A 16,728-nucleotide genomic window follows, 5' to 3' on the forward strand; every position below is an offset into this window, starting at 1 on the left:
ATAGTTTTGCAGAATGAATCCTTTTCTGGATTCACAAGCTGTGTTTTATTCTGCCATACAGTGGATGGGTCCGGAAACGTCCTTCTTTTTGTTTTCTCTCTCTTTTTTTGTTGTGGGTATCATCGACCACCATTTGATGGTAAATCCATCCCTTGCAGGACATCAGACGGTTCCCCCGAATGTTCCTGTGCATGATCGCAATCATCAGATTCTTTTTTTCCGACATTGGATCTGAAAGCAGGTCAGAGGAGCTCCGAAGGATCACAGAGCGAGAGAGAGAGAGAGAAAAAAAAATAGACAGGAAGTCAGGAAATCACAGAAAAACACCACAAGCAATGATAGGATCTAAAAGAACGGAGGAGAGAAGCTTTCTCGAGTCTGACGTGGGACAGAGCCGGTGAGACCCACGTGGCCAGAGAATGAAGAGGGATGTGGCAGAAGAGGGTCATAGACAATACCCCTTTTAAGTTCTGTCCCAACTGCCAATACAGATTCTACAAGTGAGACCCCCACGAGGTCTGCAACCGTTGTCAGCCGAGGGACCACAAGGACAAAGAATAAGAGGCCTGCACCAAGCTTCTACCTAAAACACTCAAGGTATGACATCAACAGAGAAAAACACTACACCATGGCTGGCACTCATAAGATGCAGGGATCTCGCAAAGACCTCTGCTTATCCAGTAATGACAAGGAGAAGGTCAAGGAAGCCGAGCCAGCACAAGGAGAGGAGTGAGACATCAAAAACTCCACAGCTGATGCCGAAAATATTCAAGCCAGCGAAGGACGCTAAGAAGAAGCAGTAAAAGGTAATGAAACCACCAAAAAGCATGGATGCTACATCCTCGGACTCCACGTCCTCAAGGGCAGCCTCGGCATTGAAGCACATGATGACCGATAGTCAGCATAAGCAGAAAGTGCGACAAGGGTCCCAAACAAAGGGTATCGATGGGGGCAAATCATCGACAAAACCTTTGACGCAAGCAAGTACTCAAGAGGGAGCGAGAGAGAAGGTCAATGACTCAAGGCCAGGCGAGCCCTCAATGTCAAAAAAGAGAACACCGCTCACATTCAATGCCGATCAAAGAGAGCTCAAATTCGAGCAAAGGAAACAAAGACTCGAGGCCAAAATAGAGGCCCTATTCCAGAGAAAGAAGGAGTTTGATGACTCCCTGAGTGAATTTTGCATCCAGACAACACCATTGGCAGGCACTGAGGTCAAAGACGACCAGTCAGGCATGGAGTCTCCAGCAACCCCAGAGTCACATGAAGAGGAACAAGAGGAGTTCTACGAACTCAAAGAAGTAGAAGAAGCAACAGTGTTCAAGGACTGCAGAATTTAAAAACGGATAGCGATACTGCAAAGCCCATGAAAGCACTCCAGGTCAGAAAAGCCTTCAGGAGATGAGGGGCCGTGAACAGAAAGCCCCCAGGCAAGGGTGCTTGCACAACCGGGCAGCAACAATAGCATCCCCAAAGCTTAATGCACCAAACTGCTCAACAAGCACCACATCATCACCCAGCAAGGCAACCCTTTCGAGGGAGACAAAGAGGAAAAGGTGAGCCTCCCAGTGGGGAGGATCAACAGGCAAGTGACTCATGCACCACTCAGCCCCACCAAAGAACACCTGTGGGGGGCAGAATAGCGGGGTACTTCCGGAGTAGAGAACAATCACATCAGACAACTGGATCCTAAACATAATACAATATGGATACTGCATAGAACTCATCATGACACCCCCACGCATACCACCAAAGGCAAAAAAAACTTCAGGGTACAGGAACTCACATAACTCCCCAAAAAATTCAAAGAGCTCTTCCAAAAAAGAGCCATTAAAAGGGTTCGTACAAGAGCAGCAGGCAGCAGGATCTACACCCCTTACTTTCAGGTGCCAAAACAATATTTAACACTAAGACCAATCCTAGATTTCAGATTTCTAAGCAAGTTCATACAAACTCAAGACTTCAAGATGACAACACTGCAAGGAGTAATACCACTCTTATGGAAAGGGAATTACATGGCCACCTTAGACCTAAAGGATGCCTACCTACACGTACCTATGAACCAAAGACACAAGAAGTATCTCAGATTAATTCTAGACAAGTTACACTACCAGTTCAGGGTTCTGGCCTTTGGAATAAATTCGTCCCCGAAGAGTATTCACAAAGTGTCTAGCGGTAGTAGCCTGTCTAAGAAGACAAGGCATCCATGTCTATCCGTACCTAGACGATGGGCTAGTAAAAGCACAATCAAAAGAAATATGCCACAGGCACATACAAACAGTGCTTGCCACACTCCAATGCCTCGAGTTCACACTACACCACAAGAAGTCTTCACCACAACTGGAAAAAGTGAAAGTGTTTCAGGGAGCAAGCATAAACTCAAGTACAGTGCATGCGTACCCAGTCCACAAGAGAGTAGAGGAGCTTGCAGAGCAAACTCGCCTTTACTTGCAGGATCAGTCTCTGACAGTGAGGACTGTCATGAAGTTGATGGGCATGATAGCATCGTGCGCCCCACCCATACCGCATCCAAGACTGCATATATGCCCCAATCAGTAATGGATCTGCAAAGAGTGGTCACAGGGAGCTTGGAGGATCTAATGGTTGTCACAGCAAAGGTACAAATGGAAATAGAAAGGTGGACCTAATCAAATGTGAGCATACGGAGACTATTCGAAACACCAGCCCCCATGGTGACAATAACAACAGATGCATCCCACAAGGGCTGGGGAGCTCACAAGGGCAATCTAATAGCCTTAGGACTATGGAACAACACGAATGCCAAGAAACACATAAACTATCTTGAGATAAAAACAGTTTTTCTGGCTTTGAACGGATTCCAGGTGCATGTAATGGGACAGACAGTACTGATCTAAATAAACAACACAACCACAATGTTCTACCTGAACAAGCAAGGGGGAACGAAGTCCTTGCCTCTGTCCACACTAGAGCAGGAGATATTGAGGTTGTTGATTCCAAGATAAATCACACTACAGATGATTTACCTACCGGGGAAAAAAAACACAGAGGCAGAGAGACTGAGCAGGAAAGACATCACCTCCCACAAATAGGAGATGAAACACAAAGTACTCTACAACATTTTCAAAGTTAGGGGCACATCAAGAATAGATCTTTTTGTAAAAATGCAAAATGTCAAGACTTCGCCTCTAGGGTCCCACACCCCCAATCCAATGGTAATGACCTGTCAATAAAATGGAAAGGGAAATTTGCATATTCCTTTCCAGTGATTCCCCTGATCCCAAGGGTACTGAACAAGGCCAGACAGCTAGGGACAATGTTAATGTTCTTAGCCGCACAATGGGCCTGCTGGAGCTGTTCAGAGGGCACATGATCCCATTCAAGGCAGAACAGAATCTGCTAACAACGCAAAACAGAAAAGTGTACTATCCCGAACCAGCCACACTCAACCCAGCAGCATTGCTCCTGAATACCTAGAATTTGGTCACCTACAGTTACCCTCAGGATGATGGAAATCCTTAGGGAAGTTAGAGAACCAAGCACAAGAAAATGCTACACAGAAAATTGAAACAGATACATCCACTGGTGCACAGACAACAGGAGGATGGAAACAAGGACAGAATAGGAAACTTTACTAACATACCTCACACACCTATTAGACAGCAGCCTAACCTATGTGTCGCTAAAGGTACACCTAACAGCAATAGTATCTTATACCAGAGGTACATCAAGAAGCGTTCTCTTCACACTTCCAGTGGTGAAAAGATTCCTGGAAGGTTCAAAAACAGTTGCACCACCAAGAACAGTACCTACCCTGTTGTGGAAACTAAACACTGCACTAACACAATTGATGAAAGAGCCTTTTGAACCTATGCTCAAGAATGATTTAAAGTCTCTAACTTCAAAAATAATCTTTCTAATAGCGATTACATCCCTACCCACTGACAATACAGGAGCCATGCCTATAAATCCACAAAGAGAAGGTGATCCTCTGAATAAATCCACAGTTCCTATCAAAAAGTTGTGACACAATTCTACGTTAACCAAAGCATACAACTACCAGCTTTCTTTTAAAAACCAAAGTCAGGCCGAAAGAGCCCTTCATACACTGGATGTGTGGAGGGTACTAATGTACTACCTACAGAAAACAAAGGGTTTTAATAAGGGAAGCCAACTATTTGTCTCCTTTGCCAGAGCAAGCAGGTGATCACCAGTGACCAAGGGAACAATGCAAGATGGATAGTGGAGACTATATAAACCTGCTACACCAGAGCAGGAAACATTTCCTCTGCACCTAAGAGCACACTCAACCAGGAAGAAGGGCGCAACACTTGCATTCCTGGCAAACTTACCCATTGATCAAATCTGCATGGCAGCAACCTGGTCTTCTCCACACACCTTCACAAAGCACTACTACATGGACATCCAAATGAACAAGAATGCACAAGTGGGACAGAAGGCACTACAACACCTATTTGCGAACACATCCACATTTCAACCGAGCCAACCCAAGGAACAGGATGCTGCTACGTAATCTAATGCACTGCATGAGAATCCAGAAAAGGATTCATGCTGCCAAACGAAATGGTTACTTACTATAGGAGTGGTTTTGAAGCTTGAAGAATTTTATGAATTTACATGCGATCGACCCACACCCCAGAAATGGGAGATGAAACAAAACATCACAATACTTCCAAACAAACTCTTTTAGCATAAACTGTTTTTTACAAAATACATGCAATACCCCAATGTATGAATTCATCTCTCTTGCTTTTTTGCCTCACCACCTTCACATATATATTTTGCAGATTGTCTGGTTATCACTGTGCTGGCAAATAAAGCATTAGGCTGCACGGTTGCATAACATTTAGAATAATCTTCTTTTGAGAATGCAAAGCCCAGCACTATCTATGTGGCATTCTAATGAGTCAAGTTAGGGACACGCTTGATGTGCATGTGACCATCACACACACTGACTCTTTATATTTTTTAAGTATTTCAAAATATAATCTATATATTTTAGAATGACAATATTCAAAATATGGAATAATATATCATCCAGAAAAGAAAGAAAAACTCTGGGAAACATCACAAACCAAAAGGTGTGATCTAGAATCCATTTTACCACGGTAACACAGCTGTCTTCAAGTCATCTCCTGCTTGTCTCTCTCTACCTGCCTCTTGATCAGTTCATAGAACCATGGAGCACCACGTTAGATTAGTGATGCAAATAAGAAGGGGCCTGGTAAACACGCTGGTAAATGCTTTGCAGATAATTTCATTCCCAGCAGCCATTACCCGTCATATTTGGAAGGCATCTCAGTTTTTTAGGAAAGAGCCGACAGAAACAGTGTCCTCTGTTCATTCCCTCACATTAACTCTCCCCAAAGTTTGATAGCTAATGGAGAATAGGCCCACCATCCGCTCCCAAATGTAAACCTCAGGTGCCTTGTCCTATACCGAGCTTCACTACACCAGCCACTATGATTGCTTGCATTTCGTCTAACCTTGAGGATGCTCTGTATTCAGTACTTTGGTGTTGCGTTAAAATTCGGAAACGTCTTATTACAAACTTAGGAAACATCCATAATAATTCGGCATCAGACGATATGCTTTGTGCAGATATGAATTTATATACCCAGAACGTAATATTTGCCACCGAAGCCGGTGAGTTGACACCTAGCTCAGACAATGAGCATGTCAGACCTCTTGCAGTCCCTCACTCTGCGGGACCAAGATGACAATTGTGTCATCAATGTTAAACTGCTTCCATGGCGAGCCCTAAACGTTGTCATTTCATCTCCGCCCTTCCCCCTTCGTAGCCTGGTAGAACCCCAGGGGCTTACTTTTATAAACAAAAAGCTTCACACCTTTCTTTTACAAAATCATCATTAAGATAAAATCAGTGTGTGCATTATGATTTCTATGCCCGGAAAGAGACTGATTGATAGAACTGTTAATGACCCCTTTGGCGTATGCCTCGAAAAAGCCTGATTGTTCACTCTCTAGTATCCCAAAGTCGTTTATCACACTCTTATTTTTCTGATTATTGATTCTTGTTATTAATTCACATTGCATGGTATACTTTGCATGCACAGAGGGCTTAGGTTCTGCCATGCTGTACTACTATCCCACCAGCACCAGGCCTCTAAATGTGATCTCTTTGTTTGTTACACAGGATCCCTTATAAGGAGGCTGCAGCCTTCCCATCTGCAGAGTAGGACAGAGAGGGACAGCCACCATTTCCTTCTTGCAACTCTCCTTCGAGGCGGGCTTTGAGACAGCTCGGAAGCAGTGGACTGATCAAGTGCCGGGGGAGCAATGGATTTGTGCCTCTCCCTGGAGCAGTGCTTAATGCACCCAAAAGGATGTGGTGCATTAAATTTCAAAACACAAAATGGTTTCCGCTGCACCTGTATGACAATTGCAAGGAAAGGCCTCCCCACCTATGACTTGAATCAGTGACGTGAGGACAGAGAGGTAGCAACTATTCCCAGCAGCTGGATGGAGATCACCTCCTGCCCATCCAATGCAAACTAGTTATCCGTCCACTTACCCTGCCTTGATGGCGGGCCATGCATTGTGTATTCTCTGATTCTGCTAAAGTGACCTTGAAACAACAGAGACAATCAGATGAACTTTTGCTCTGAAGACCTCCCTCTGTTCCAGAGGTGAAACACCCATCATTTACTACTTCTAGGAAGACAATCAAGGCACAAATAGGGCATGATTTCCCAGGAATGTAGGACTCTAACGACTTCTTTACATTCACTCCATCTAACCCTCTTCAGTAGGGAAAATCTATCTCCGCTTACGAACTGGAATCTGGCAATTTTGGAATGTATTACCATGCCTTGTCCTTCTAAATATTCCCTATTTCAGCGCATTTTATAAATGATGTTTAATGTTTACTTCTCCTTTGAAAGCCAGATCTCCCCATTGTGAGATGTACAATGTCCACAGCAGCGCTCAGGTCAACTCTATCTCTGTACAGATGACACCTTTTCTAGGTGACTTCAGCAGGGAAAGCAGTGACTTTAGGAACAACTTGAGAAGTGTTTAACACTTTTGTTATACCTTAAGGAAGGTTGTAGACCTGAAGCCTGTATCTCATTTCCTTCCCCAGCAGGATTTTATGTGCTCCATTATCCAACGTCTGCCTGTCTATAAAGAATCATCCGCTGTAGACACTGTACTGCTTTCATGATAAACTTTGTTTTCCTGTCTATGTTGTTTCATTGTTATGCATGAAATCTTTTTTGATAGAAGTGTTTTTGTAAGTGCAAATGAAGTATTTTTTCAACTCAAGTATTTATCTGGTAGAAGATTTAGCTATTTGCGGTCACTTTTATTTATCGCTTTAAATATGTCACCTGGAGGGACTGATTAGTAAGAAGGAGAAGTTTTCCTAAGGTAGTATCCGTCTACATCATTCCTCCTGCCCAATTTCATTCCTCGATCTGCACCTCCTCGTGGTCCCCATTGTGTCTCCCATAAGATTAGGGTTCACGCCGACATTTTTAAATGGTTTATCTATCTGACTGCTACCTTAATCCAAACATCTCAGGTTACACATTCTGCAGAGGGCTGTAGGTCTCGCTCTTCACAGCATTTGAGTACCTAGGACGGGGCACAATCGAAGCTGATCAGCACTGCCTGTTATAAAGTGGTTTCTCTATTTTCCTGAGGAGACCGGGACCAGTCACAAATCTGCTATGGAGTTTTCAGTTTTCACAGATAAAGACCGCTGAACAATGGCACAGTCAGGAGGCGCATAGAACCTTTATAGTCCATTCAGCCTTCCTCATTGGTGGGGATTTCCTGCAGTTTAGAATTAGCCAAAACTAAGGAGAGATGAGTGATGTAAGCAGGAATCTCGCTGGTGATTTCCTTAATCGCCAAATTGATTAATTGTTCTTTGGTTCAAAATGGCTACTCCATGGTTGATGAGGCACTGGTAGACGGTTCATTCACAACAGGTTTCCTTCTGGGTTACTTAGGGGCATATTTACAAGCCTCAAGCGCCACCGGAGCATCACTTTTTGTGACGCTGTGGTGGCGCTGTGCCTTTTCCCATATATACCAGGTGCCATCAAGCCTTTTTGCGTGGCTTAGCGCTGCCTTGTAAATATAGGTCCCGCAACACAGTTTTCTGTGGCAGAGGCTCGTGCAATGGGTGTTGCTGTGGGCGCACCCACGCAACACCCGTTGCTTTTTGACACTGCCTTAGATTTACAAGAAAACATAAATCTGAGGCAGTGCCAAAAACTAACGCCACCACAGGGTTGGCGTTAGAGTGGGTGTTAAGTATTCACACCAAACTAGTCATCAATTTCTTCTTTTACTTGAATTCATCTTCAGTAAGGCCAACACATCTGCTTGCTCTCAGTCAGTGCTCCGTTCTGCCCCCCAAACATTCCAATTCCCTAACATTCTCTCCTACCTCATTACATTCCATCATTATCTAACTACAATTATAAACCTTATGGTAGAAGACATAACAGTGGGTCAACCAACGAGGAGAAATACTTTTATTTCTCCTCGTTTTTACTTTTTCTATGTGTGCTACAGAACGCAGCACACATAGAAAGAGCAAAACGCCATGAGTGATTGTTTATGTGCAGGAAGGTTCCCCTTCTTGCACACAGACAATTATTAAATAACGACCATTTGCTACTTCTATGTGTGCTGCACTTTGCAGCACACATAGAAGTAACAAATCACCATTATTGATTGTTTAAGTGCAGGAAGGGACACCTTTCTGCACATAAACAATGATTCCCTGCACTATAGTACAAGGGGCCTTCATTGACACTAGGCACTTGTTTTAGCACCAGTGCTAGGGAAAACACAGGGGTGTGCCATATTCTAGTAAATACAGCGTATACCTGCGTTTTGGGAATGACACAGCTCGGCGCAGCAGAATTGCTGGTGCGGTTTAAGCAGTGTTAGTTATATTATTGTCACATATTTTAACGTGGTCAAAGCAGCACTAGCCACATAATGTTTTGTGTCAATAAGTTAGATTTGCTATTCGAAATATTCCAGGTTTTGGGTTAAATGACTCTAGGAGCAGCAATTTCCCAATGATAGGGACAATTACCAGTGTGATTGGTCAATCTATAAATACTTCAGCTAGATTTGTAAGTAACTGTGGCAGTTTGCTGTTAAGCCAATGCCTGTTGCTCATGAATGCAGCCATGAGAGAAAAGAAGGCTGCGTGTGCAACAGCTCAGCACTTCTTCACTGCGGCTACTGCCACAAGAACAAAGAGCTTCGAAATAAACCAGCAAACAGGCATGGCAGCCACCCGCGATGCTCTCATTTTCAACATAAAGATTGTTTCATTGCAAATTGACCTGTTATTGGAAATTCTATTGTAAAAAAAGCACGGTGTTTTCAACGGGGGAGCAGACGTTTCAGGGAAGTATAAACTGCCAGCTAGTGGTCTGCAGAGGCCTATTTACCATTGCTGTGGGCCTTGTGTGTTCAGCCCAAACGATTAAGAGAAAGAAGCATGCCCTGCCCACAGCACTTGCACAATGACAGATGTTTACTAGTACTGTAAGTGCCAATAGAAAAGTCATTTTTGAGAAGACCACCAGCTTTTATCTAGATGCCGCAGTGCACCCCAGAGTCTCCTGGGGTCCTCTTTACCATGTCCTCTCTGTTCCCCAGTGAGAGGAAACATGAATTTCCACCTAATGCAGTATTACGACTCCTCAGTATTACTGCATGTGGTAACATGACAGCATTTTCCAGGGATAAATTCAGGACAAACCTCGAAAACGTTATGCAGGTAATGTGGCTTGAAATGACAGGTTCCCATTGAATGGTGTGGAGTGGTACTATTGAGTCCTACATATTATGACCCATTTCATTGAGGCCTATGCAGAATTTATTTGCAATCACTGGTAGTACAAGAACCCAGTATTACCAGCGTCGCCGGCGTTCTTTGTACGAGGTGTGGTATTACCACAAGCGATATTTCAGCAGGAGTTAGGACACTCATAATGATAGCCTTGTTCTTGAGGTTTTCCATTGATTTCATAATGTAGCTAGCCCCTTTTGTCTTCCTGAGATAATAATGCTTAATACTGACCCTCACTAAGTTCATGAGCTTGAGCAGGAAGCAAGAAAGCATAAACCTTCTTCATCTTACAGTGACATCACTAATCCCAAATCACATAAACTGAAAGTGGCATCTCATAGCTTTCAGCCTAGGGACGGATGAACTTGCAAACAATATTCAGCATGAGATAAACTTCATTTTTGTAAAAATTATTTGCTGAATATATTTTATAGGTGGGCAGTCATTTGCATGAGGATTTACGTGAGGTCTGCCTTTGTGTCAAAAAGTACACAAAATACCAGCTAAAAGAAGTATCCATGCAGTTTCTAAAGCCACGCACTGCGGTTACTAGCACAGCACATGTAGCCACATCCAGTATCATAGTTCCCACAACACATTTTTTGCTTTGATGTTGTCGCCTACTAGTGAAAATGACCTGATTAGGATATGCAAACCAAAGAGAAACTGGGTGAAATATAGATAGCCCAGTAACCAGGAACGTATCCCACCAGAAGTGGTACTTGAATGATCTGTCAATGCCTCTAGGTCCAGACTGCATGCATTCTTAGAAGGAGGCTGCTAGGAGTGTGATTTAATCTTTCTAGGGGTCACACCTAAAACTTTTCCTAAATTTCGGTGATTGAAGAAAAGTTGATATCAATGCTCCTAGTATCTTCTTACAGCTTTCTAAAATGTATGACCATGGAATTTATGGCAAGGAAGCCCAGAAAATGGCTTCCTGGCTCTAAAATAATTCAAAGCCGAGGACAATTAAAATGCTTATACAAATAAAGTGTTGATCCCAGTCATCTGCATAATCATGTGGCAGGGGAAAGTCTTAGCATTCAACAGACGTGAATTAAAAAACCCATACTGGGGTAAGTTTGTAGATGTGGGTGACCGTGTGGGTGTCCCTGCGTCTAGAAAGCCTTACCAGTTACTTAAGTAGTGATTGTTTCAACACAAGTAGTGATTGTTCCAGGTCAGTCGTTGCATGTTTTTGTTTATGAAAGATTACACTCGCCAAAAAAAGGAAAATGGCAAACTCCTAATGCTGAAAAAATCTTATAGCACACCCCGCAAAATAATCTGTTCATGTATTCAATTAAGTCCGGATGCTGAATAAAATAAACAACATCCTCATGTTTACCTTAATACTACCTTTGTAATCGTGCCGCTCAGTTTATAATAAAACTTGTGCACAGAGATGGACTGGCCCATAGTGAGTGCTTTCTGGCAGTGCCAGAAGGGCTGCTGTGACAAATCACTGTGTGGGCCTTTTTGACTGTCTATGGGTCGGGTTTATGATCTGGTGGACCTTTGGGCTGGTGCTTACTCTAGATTTCCTGATATTGCCTCAAACATTGCCTGCACCAAACACAAATGTGTGCAGACTCCCATGCTTTGCCAAACACCCACACAGAGTTTCTTCACGAGTCCAAGATTGCTCCAATTTGCAAACGTAGGCCACTTTTCCCGCTATCTGATTCACTAATGGCGGCCATTTTTATTTTGGTGCTAGGGCCAATGTTCTATCCCAATCCAAAGGTGGGCAAAATGAAATAGAGAGAGGTGAGGGAGTATGTGTGTGTGTGTGTAGGCATTCTGTGCATAAGCACTGCCGGATATAATCCTGCGTCTGTTTTAGAAAGAAGAGGGGTTTAGAAGCAATTATCATGTCATCTACTCCAGACGCAGCTGCCACTGAAACCGCTTCACCTGTAACACCAGAAACTGCGCAGCAACCACGGCCTCCGTGACAGGCTCATCAGCGCTATACTTGACTCATTTCCAGGGTCGGGGCTGTTCCTCGGCAGGAGCACGGATTGAAATGCTAAATTTGTGCCCCGCTCTGACCCGAGACAGGCCCTCCATCTGATTTCCTGCCTCTACTGATTGAGTGCCACGTCATCGCGGCGTCTTCCAGGAGCCAGTGACTACATTGTACTGAGGGGATGGTGCCGGTCCGAGTCAGGAAGCTTTTGCACAAATACTAAAGCATTGCTTTAAATGGAGATGTGGGCTGCGGTTGCACACTCTTTAGAGTACCTGTTTGCTTCTGAATAGTGCCAGTACTCTCCCAAGGAATGTATTGCAGCAGTGCTGAGAAGTGTACGTACTCTCCTTTCAAACTGAAGTGCAGGTACCGGACAGCACCTGCCCATTCAAAGCACTGGCGTGAAGGCACGTGACACACAGTTAAATGTGTCACCTAAATGCAGCTTAGGTGCACAAAATGCCAGATGTGAAAAAATACAAATTAAAAGTTCGATCAGAATATGAGAAAGTAGGGTTCGCATTTTCAGACAGAGCGGAAGTAGGGACGGGACGTCACGTCTTGCGTGGCTATCAATGCCCAATCCCATATTCTGGTCCCACATTCTGGACAGTGTATGATGACGTGCTATCATTGGTATCCTCCAGTGGATGAAGAATAAGAGCCGACAAGGCAGAACAGAACCTTAGATGGAATCCCTGCCAATGTAGTCCATACTGCAGCTGTAGAAAAGGCAAGGCTTCAAAGGCCCACTCGTGCACATTTACCTTTTGTGACAGCCGGCAAAACCTTAACCTGATTAACGCACATTTGTGATAGAAGCCGTCTTCTGCAGCCATTGTAAATGTCAGAGGAGTGGGTTGACGTTCTTTTGTTTTGGCAACCCTGTGGCTATCTAGGCACCTGTCTACTACAATGTTGTCCCCAAACCAGGAACTCCTGAAAAATAATGTGGGTTGATTTACATACACTTTTGTACAGTACACCAGTCACCAAACTTTATTGAAAATATTTACAGAAATGTGTTATTATAACGGTTTTTTATGTATAGTAAAAATAAATAAGTGAAATTGTTTCTCCTTATGGCAAAATTGTCATATATCTTTATAAATGTCATGCATATTCTGTTTCAGATATACCTATGCACTGTCATCATCATATTAATCCAGCTGGAACTTTGTATTGTGTTAAAAGAGATTTTGAGAATATGTGTTGATGCAGTGTTTCGGTGGTGTTGGTGTATATTCACCACATTCCTCAGGACTAACAGCAATTTTTATTGATATATTTACATATTAACTAGAATCTTGATTTACCAATGACTCTGACGTGCAGATTTTACATTAAACAAGCCATTAGTAACTGTGAGGAAAGAATTCCCTGCATCCTGCAGTGACGTCCGTTTTTGGTGGGGCATCTTGCTGCAAGAAAAGGTGTAGCAAAAGCTTGCCTTGTGCACAGCCTGAAAACTCTGGGCCAGATTTACTAAAAAGTGGCGCATTGCAGTGCTGTGCCAAAATTGCCCGCGCCGCATCACTTTAGAAATGCAGGCACGTGCCATATTTACTAAAATACGGCTCACCCCTGTGTTTCCCCCTGCACTAGCGCTAAATTTAGCTGTCAGCACCAATGCAGGCATCCTGGTACCATAGTGCAAGGGTGTCTGCGTTGAGGTAATTGATTGTTTATGTGCAGGAAGGTGTCTTCCTGCACATAAACAAGTTGCAATGGCAGTTTGGCAGTTCTATGTATGCTGCATAATGCAGCACATGTAGAATTACCAAATCGTCATTTTTGAATGATTGTTTATGTGCAGGAAGGGATATCTTCCTGCACATAAACAATCATTCATGGCCTTTTGCTCTTTCTATGTGTGCTGCAGAATGCAGCACACATGAAAAAGAAAAAACAAGGAAAAAACGAGGAGGAATAAAAGCATTCCTCCTCATTGCACCATACTAATGCCACCCATGGGGTGGAGTTAGGTTTGCCGTGCCACAGATTTACACCTTCTTGGAAATCTGGGGCAGCGTCAAAAGCGATGGGTGCTGCAGTGGAACGCCCACAGCAACACCCATTACACGCCCCTCTGACGCATAAAACTGAGTCGGAAGGGCCCATATTTATAAGGTGGCGTTAAGCCACAAAAACTGGATTAGCTCCGCCTTGTAAATGTGACACACTGCACAGCATCAATCGTAGCGTGACAAAAAGTGATGCTTCAGTGGCGCTAGGGACTTCTAAATCTGGCCCTTTGTCTGTGTTCAAGAATGGCAAAGATCGACTTTGCGGTTCTCCCACGACTAGGATTTATAGTCTGTGAACACTAACGAGCGTATTGTGCCAGTGATTGCCTCTTTTTGAAATTCTTATGGTGTCACTCATAGCAGCCTCCTAGACCTTCTTGGAAGTGTTACCCACCGCAAAAAGTGCAACAAGCCATATCTGAGTTCATTTATTCCTAATTGAGATAATCTATGATTGCATTTTCTGGTACTGCAAATTCTTCTGTCTCTTCATAGGATGGAAAGAGTAGCCTCTAACAGTCAGGCATTCAATCAGTTTTGTGTGTGTGTAATATCTGGAACTGATGCACTTCCCCTTTGTGCAGAGCTGTACAAACCTCATCTGTACTGGTCCTCAGCTGTATGCCATACAAAAATGTTTTGCATTGGAAAGAGGCCGATTAATAGATTGATATTTGAATTTTAGTTAAATAATTAATTGTTTCCCAAAGAAGGTAAGTTGGAACTCCTAGTAAAGCAGCAAAATAAATAGTTAAGGACACTTGACATTATATTGGAAAATGTTTCCCTTCATGCAGGGTGCTCCGGAGGAACAGGTTCTGGTTCGTGCAAAAAGGATGGTGAAAAGACAGTGGGACAAGGTAAAACTCTCTCTCTCACTCTCTTTCTCTCTCATTATTCTTTTTAATATGCAAACGAGCATTAAATTCTATTATGTATATGAAACGTTTTTAATTCCATGTTACAGAAGAGTAATCATTTTTGCATTGTAGAATAAAAAGAACAGGGCTTTGGAAGAGAACCATCAGATCCCCAGTGTTTAATTTGTGCAGGTGTTAGGCACTAGCACTTACTTTTGGGGACAGAGACTTTTTTTCATAATCAGTCTTTGATCTAGAGCAACAGAAAGTCAGAACATGGAGAAACAAGGCAGCAAGATATGGAAACAGTGTCAATGGGAGAAAGTAGGCATAAGAAACCTGCAATGGTGAGGTAAAGTCAGCGATAATGGAAGGGAGAGGCATGCGATGGAATGAAAACTGGGCAGCCTTGGCAGTTGGCAAAACTGGCATTTTCCAGGATCGATGGCAGGCTTCTAAGAAACTATCATCCCTTGTTACGCTTTTTGCACAAATTTCACAGTATACACCACTGTCATTTATTATTGTATATTGATGCAGGGGCAGCTGTAGATTCTGAGGGCGAAGGTCTATTGCTCTACAGCTATGTGTATCCAACCACTGGGGGGGGGGGGGGAGTGCATATATCATAGACCAGCTGAGTCTTCTCCTAGTGTTTATGACTCACACGGGATCCATCACTTGAAAACAGCTGAGAGTCATCCATTTTCTCGCTAATGCTCACCTCTAATATGCTTCTTCATTGTGACTAATTGAAGCCCTGTTAATCAATAAGAACAGCTGCACTGGCAAACAGATGTTCCTATACATTATGATTAACCAGAGTCCGGGTTCAACAAGTCAAGGACATCTGGCGCACCTTTGTGAGCCTTGCTGGTATCATTAGAACACCCACCCGCAGCCTCACTCCCACCACCCAGCAGTGACAGCAGGATGGCCCCTAGAAACACAACCCAGCACAGTCAACCAGGCTTTGAGCAGCCATTCACCCTAGTTCACCAGAGAAACGGAAAAGTTGTGCGGCTCACTCACTCAGATAAGCAAGCATTGGCAAAGCCAATAAGACTCCCCTATTAGTCCGACTGCCTTTTCAAATCATTTTAGCCAGGCTGTGCAGCATCGCTGCTGCAGTGCAAGCTGACTAATAAAAATAAAAGCACAAAGACCAGCTGCACCTTCATTTTGTAGGCACTTCCATGCATTCAACATGCATGCGTGCAGCTACAGAATAATGGGATTTTTTTTTTATCCTTTTGCTTAACGATGTACGACAGATCAGTAAATAAAACAAAGGAGCGCAAATGGGCTGTTTTAAAGGCAGTGAGAAAGCCCATTAAAACAAGTTTAAAAGGATGAACAGGTTGCATGAGTAGGTTGGAGAAGGGGTGGGGAAGAAACAACCTGGCAGGCAGAGGGGAAAAGCAAGGCCGACGGGGAATATCGATATGAGCGAAAATATGTAGAGGGTGAGAAGCTCACAGAGGGAAGAAAGGACATCACAGGTGCGAGTGGTGGAAGAGAAGCACATGGGTGAGAGAGAGAGTAACATGGAGGGGGAAGCACACAGTGCAGACAGCTGGAAAGCACATGCACTCTCATGGAGTGCTTAAAGAAATTAAAAAGTAGTTCCCTAGAAGAAAGTAGTGAAAGCATAGAAGCCCGCCAGTCAAACAAATTGTAGAGAGGCTGTGCGCTATGTGAACGACAAAACAAGATTGACAAGCTGGGACACAAAGAATAGGCAGGCAAATGAGAGTGACAGTAAAGCCAACTGTTAGACCTGTCAGCTCTTGGCATGGTTTCCCCTGTCTTTTTGCTTTCGACCTCCTGTTTTTGATCCTGTATTGAATATCGTTTTTGCTGGTTTTAGGTACTCAGGGTACTCTACCACTGCTGACCAGTGCTAGAATCTAAGTGCTCCTTGTGTAGATGATATTGGTGAATGGTTTCTCTGTAATTGGCATATTTGATTTATTAGTAACTACCTAGTATAGTGCACCGTCTGTAAATCAA

At 43.5% G+C, this 16,728-nt stretch overlaps 1 protein-coding gene across 1 annotated transcript in view; it reads left to right on the forward strand.

Moving 5' to 3' along the window:
• LOC138288093 (collagen alpha-1(VII) chain-like) overlaps nucleotides 1-16,728 on the forward strand; it is a 963,348-nt gene that overhangs the window by 613,432 nt on the left and 333,188 nt on the right. Inside the window, exon 70 of the mRNA XM_069229319.1 lies at nucleotides 14,653-14,715. Coding sequence (XP_069085420.1) covers nucleotides 14,653-14,715 — 63 coding nt within the window. The remainder of the gene's footprint in view (nucleotides 1-14,652; nucleotides 14,716-16,728) is intronic.

Source organism: Pleurodeles waltl, chromosome 4_1 (genome assembly GCF_031143425.1).
Source record: "Pleurodeles waltl isolate 20211129_DDA chromosome 4_1, aPleWal1.hap1.20221129, whole genome shotgun sequence".
In the NCBI taxonomy this organism is placed as follows: domain Eukaryota; kingdom Metazoa; phylum Chordata; class Amphibia; order Caudata; family Salamandridae; genus Pleurodeles; species Pleurodeles waltl.